The 5,084-nt window shown below is 65.3% G+C and overlaps 2 protein-coding genes across 2 annotated transcripts; both read left to right on the forward strand.

The window, feature by feature from the left end:
* Positions 1–2,734: 2,734 nt before the first annotated feature.
* On the forward strand, positions 2,735–3,067 carry EMIHUDRAFT_317485 (hypothetical protein; the record flags this gene model as incomplete). Its single annotated transcript, XM_005792127.1, has 1 exon — positions 2,735–3,067. The coding sequence occupies one exon, from the start codon at positions 2,735–2,737 to the stop codon at positions 3,065–3,067; it is 333 nt and encodes a 110-aa protein (XP_005792184.1).
* Positions 3,068–3,142: 75 nt separating this feature from the next.
* EMIHUDRAFT_372913 (hypothetical protein) lies at positions 3,143–4,169 on the forward strand. Its single transcript, XM_005792128.1, has one exon. It carries the CDS (start codon positions 3,261–3,263, stop codon positions 4,098–4,100), a length of 840 nt encoding a protein of 279 aa, XP_005792185.1. The 5' UTR covers positions 3,143–3,260; the 3' UTR covers positions 4,101–4,169.
* The last annotated feature ends 915 nt before the right edge of the window (positions 4,170–5,084 follow it).

Here is a 5,084-nt window from a genome sequence, read left to right on the forward strand (position 1 = left end):
CAGATTCAGACATATAGATTGAAACCGAGGCGAAACTAAAAAGAATTGGTCGGTGCACATTGCCAAGGATTCATATTGCCATTGGGGACTTCGATCTTCGTGAACTCGTGAAGCGACCCTACGCGCTACGATTTCATGAGTGAAGGCAAAAGGAAAAGCAGTGTCTCGTCTCCTGGCGGAGCTGCTCGTTCTCCCGCCGCAGAGCCATGTTCTCCTCGTGCAGCTGGTCGAGGGCGCTGACGGTGCTATTGCCTGAAGGTGCGAGGGTGCGCGCCTGCTCCCTGCTGCCTGAAGCGCAACCAACACCCCGGGGGCAACGCCAAAAACATCGCGCGCCCGATCTCTACGGAGAGAATGATCTCAGCGGCTGCGCGCGGACTCACTCAGCAGGAAGCAAGCAAGCAGGATTGGTCGGCAGGAGAAATGAATCCTCATTCCGAGTTGCGGCGCGGGATGGACCATACCGAGTATTCAGTCGTAAATCAACTAATATGCCATATGTGTGTCTCCGCTACGTACGAGTAGGCGAGAGGCACCAGTACGGCATCGCCCAGCAATATTCCTCGCGCGAAAGCCACGACGGTCGTTTCAAGCCCATTGACTTCCTGCAGCATGTACTCCGCAGTCTCCATCGCGCTTTGTTGTAAAATTCTTCTTGCTTGCTTGCCTGTGCTGTGAGAGAGAGTTCTCTGTGCGATTTCGGGCCCGGTTGTGGCTTTCAATTTTACGTGTTTGTTTTTGTTGATTCAATTCTTCTCGAGCGAGAATCGAGAAAAGACAAAAGGTGAGACTAACTAACTTAACTGAGACTGTGACAGAGAAGCATGGCACGCTGTTGTCGCATATCGTGCCCGCGGCCTCGCAGCGACCCGCCAGCAGGAGGAGCGCGAGCGGGGCGAGGCGCGGCGCCGAGGAAGAGCCAGCCGCCGCCAGCAGCGTAAGAGCGAGTGAGTTTGCCAACGTCATGGCGGGTCATCGCCGGCTGTAGCACGCGTGCTTTGCACCGACGCGGGAGGATGCAGGTGCGGTCGAGGCTGAGGACTCACCAGAGGACTGCAAAAAGGTGCGGAAGGGAGGCGCCGAGTAGTGAGGCGTCTCAGGATTGACCTTCACACTTTTTTTCTCCCGCGTATTTTTTTGTTTTGAATCTCCGCCTCCCCGGCATGAGCGGCGGCGCGAGCCCAACTCTGCTCCCCGATCTGGCGGTGGGAAACCTGGGCTCGCTGCGCGCCGTCCTATCCGGTTGGGGGACGCGCGGCACGTCGCTCACGGCCCAGCTCGACGCGCGGCTCAAGACCGAGAAGCAAGACACGCTGCTCACCTGGGCCGCTCGTCACGGGCAGGCCGAGGCGGTGCGGCTGCTGCTCGAAGCCGGCGCGAGCGCTGGGGGGACGACTGGCGGCGGCGCTTCCGCGCTGTACATCGCGTGCCAGAAGGGCCACCTCGAGTGCGTCCGGCTGCTCCAGCAGGCTGGCGCGGCGGTCAACCATTCCCTGCACGATGGCTTCACGCCGCTGATCATGGCGTGCCAGAAGGGCCACGTCGACATCGTCCGGCTGCTCCTCAAGGCGGGCGCGGCGGTCAAGCAAGCCGAGAAGCAAGGCGGCACGCCGCTGCTCATGGCGTGCCAGCAGGGGCACGTTGACATCGTCCGGCTGCTTCTCGAGGCTGGCGCGGCGGTCGGCCAAGCCCGCAACGACGGCGTCACACCGCTGCTCATCGCGTGCCAGAACAACCACCTCGAGATCGTCAAGCTGCTCCTCGAGGCCAACGCGGCGATCGACCAAGCGACGAACAACGGCTTCACGCCGCTGCTCAGCGCGTGCCAGCAAGGCCACCTCGAGATCGTCCGTCTACTGTGCGTTGCTGGCGCAGCGGTCGGCCAATTCATGGATGGCGGCGTCACGCCGCTGCTCGTGGCATGCCTGCAGGGGCGCGTCGAGATCACCCAGCTGCTCCTCGAGGCCAGCGCTTCGGTCAACCAAGCCAAGGAGAACGGCTCCACGCCTCTATACATCGCGTGCGAGAAGGGCCAGCTCGAGATCGCCCAGCTGCTTCTCGAGGCTGACGCGGCAATCAACCAGGCCGAGGAGAATGGCGTCACGCCGCTGTCCATCGCATGCCAGTTTGGCCACGTCGAGATCGTCCGGCTGCTTCTAGAGGCCAATGCGACGGTCAGCCAAGCCCGCAACAACGGCGTCACGCCGCTGCTCGCTGCGTGCCACCAGGGCCACCTCGAGGTCGCCAAGCTCCTCTCCTCCTACGGCGCCTCCCGCGCCGCAACGCCCGCCGGAACGCTCGAGGAGCTCGCGAACTTCCAAGGCCACGCCGACCTCGCCGCTTGGCTGGTCGCCAGCCGCGGCTGGACGCCGCTCCAGCACCTCGAGGCATGCCCGAGACTAGCGGCTGAAGTAGCGTGAGTGCATTGTCCTCACGCTCACTGTCCCTCCTCCCGCAGGCGCTCACCGTCGACCGGGCGCGGGCGCTGCTGCGCGGCGACGCGGACTCTTCAGCCGGCGAGCCTTCGGCCCTCGAGCGGGCGCGCGTCCTCTGCTCGTGGAGCGAGTCGGATCCGACAGCTGCGGCTGTCGGTTCCACAGTCGCGATCCACTCTCTCGTCTCGCGGCCCTCGCTGAACGGCAAGGTCGGCGTCGTCGTCTCCGCGAGCGCTTCGACGGGACGCTTCGGCGTGCGCGTGGCGGGCGAGGCCAAGGCCCTCGCACTGAGGCGCGCCATGGTCTCTTCCCCACTCGCCGGATGCTCTCTCTCTCGACACCCCACGCCTCTGCCCTCCCTCAGGCCGGCCAACCTGGAGCCAGCGGCCGCGGCAGTGGAGGTGGGCAGGCTCATCCTCAAGGCGGCGGAGTGGTCGCCGCAGTCCCACGAGCTCTTCCCGGAGGCGGCCCGCAAGCGGGCGGTCGCGGTGATGCGGCTGGGCTACCTGATCGCGTGGGACGAGGAGCGCTTCGACAGCCGCGAGGGAGCGGCTCCGGAGCTGGCGGACCTCTGGCGCGGCTTTGTGCTGCCAAGGGTGGTGGCGCCGCCAGACGCACCGCGTTCCGCATGATACAACGGCGTGTCTGACCGAGGGGGAAAGAAACCTGCCAGTAAGTGTTGAAAAAAGAAACAATGGCGCCGCGGTCTGCGGCCTCCTGGTTCCCGACCAGCTGCTGTAGACAAGCAGCCACGCCAAACCTGCAACGAGTTGGAAGACTAGATCCTGCCTTCGGGTCGGCAGCCACGCCAAACTGCCACGAGCGATGCTCCTTCGCTCCTCGTCTCTTCCGGCGCTCTCGCGCACCGCCAGACGCGCCCTGTCGGGCAGCTGCTGCCCTCCGGGGGCCCTGCCCGCGCTGGCTGCCGACGAGGACCGGGAGCTGGACGGCCAGGTGATCCAGCTTGATGACGTGAACCACTATGTCGTGGCAGCAGAGGGAACGGCCCGCGGCGGCCTCATCGTCGCGTACGACGTGTTCGGCTTCTCTGGCGGGCGCATCAAGAGCGTGTGCGACTCCTTTGCGAAGTGCGGCTTCAACGTGATCATGCCCGACGTCTACACCGGAACCGAGATCAACGGCTTCGGTGGTCTGGACGGCTTCATGTCTGGCGCCGAGGAAACGGTGGGCTGGATCTCGGCGCAGAACCCCGCCAAGTACATGCCGATGCTGGAGGGATGCAAAGCGTTCCTGGCCGGCGAGATGGGGTCCGCCAACGTCGGCGGATTCGGTTTGTGCTGGGGTGCCGTTCCCGTGTTCCACGCCGCCGGTGCTGGCATCATCCGCGCCGGCGTTTCTGCGCACCCCTCGCTGCAGGCCGCGGGCTTCTATGGCGAGCCGGGGCAGCCCGGCGAGTTCGCGGCGAAAACCGGCAAGTGCCCGATGCTGCTCCTGCCGGCGCAGGAGGACAGCCTCGATGACTACGGCGAGGAGGGCGCGGTCACCGCGGCGGTGAGGGATCTCGGGTTCGCGTGCGTCTCCCATCCCTTCCCCGAGATGCACCACGGTTTCGTGGCCCGGGGCGACACGAGCGACGCGGCGACGGCCAGAGACGTGGAGACGGCTCTCCAGATCTCGGCTGACTTTTTTGCCGAGCACCTGTGAATTGAATATCAAGGGTGGAAGGATCTGCCCGTCCAAAAAACGCCTGTCTTGGGCCAAACAAGACCAATGCACAGACCCCCTACCTGTATGCAGCCGGAACCCAGGGGTCGGGTTAGCGCGCGTGTCGATCGCACACACGAAGCTTATGATGAGAGAGGAAGTCCGCACTAAGGGCTTCGCCGCTCGCCTCTACAACTTTTGCATGGGCAAATTCATTGGTACCGCGACAGTGACCAGCACCGCGACGGAGGCAGACGGAGTGGTCGAGCCGGTCTGCGGCGGCGGAGGCGAGGGTGACGGCGAGGCCTCGCGCTGCGCCGTTTGCGCCCACTCCTGTGCGATTGTCTGCGGCGGTGAGGAGGCCTCGCTGACAACCTCGGCGGCGCAGGCATGCTCGCCAACACCGCCCGCGGGCAGCCCTTCAGCTGCCCACGTGCTGTCGTCTCTTGACGGCGGTGGTGGGCTCTCCAGCGCCGACGGCGCCGATGATGCGGCGCTGCCCCTGCTCGACCCAAAAAGCCGGGCAGTGGAGGGCCTCCGCGCCATGATGTCCAACCCTGAAAAGTACGCCGCTCCGCCGGTCACGCTCACGGTCGCCGACGCGGTGCAGATCTACTGGCTCTTCACGCGCAAGCATAGGGGTATCGGGCAGCCGCTGTGCCCCGAGCTCGCGAAGCACGGCCAGCCCGGCTTCTACACCGCCCTCGCCTCGCTCTCCGCGGGCAAGTTTGTGCATGTGGACGCGCGCGAGTGCCGCTCGCTGCTCGGGGTGCTCACGAGCACAGGATCGCCGCGCTCCGCCACGGGCCTCCTTCCGCTGGCTATGGCACTCCGGAGAGCAGCCTTGCTGTCGGCCGAGTACACTGCGCCGCTCCGGTACGACTTTGGCAAGGGCAGATTCGGAGGGCGCGCCGTCTTGGGGAAGCGGACGCGAGGCGCGGCAGACACCGGGCAGGAGGAGAGGCGAGGCGGAGGCGGGTGGCG

Source organism: Emiliania huxleyi (genome assembly GCF_000372725.1).
Source record: "Emiliania huxleyi CCMP1516 unplaced genomic scaffold EMIHUscaffold_1094, whole genome shotgun sequence".
NCBI lineage: Eukaryota > Haptophyta > Isochrysidales > Noelaerhabdaceae > Emiliania > Emiliania huxleyi.

What these genes read in the sequence shown, in the direction of transcription:
- EMIHUDRAFT_372913 (XM_005792128.1), top strand. Translation starts at nt 3,261, where the DNA reads ATGCTCCTTCGCTCCTCGTCTCTTCCGGCGCTCTCGCGCACCGCCAGA.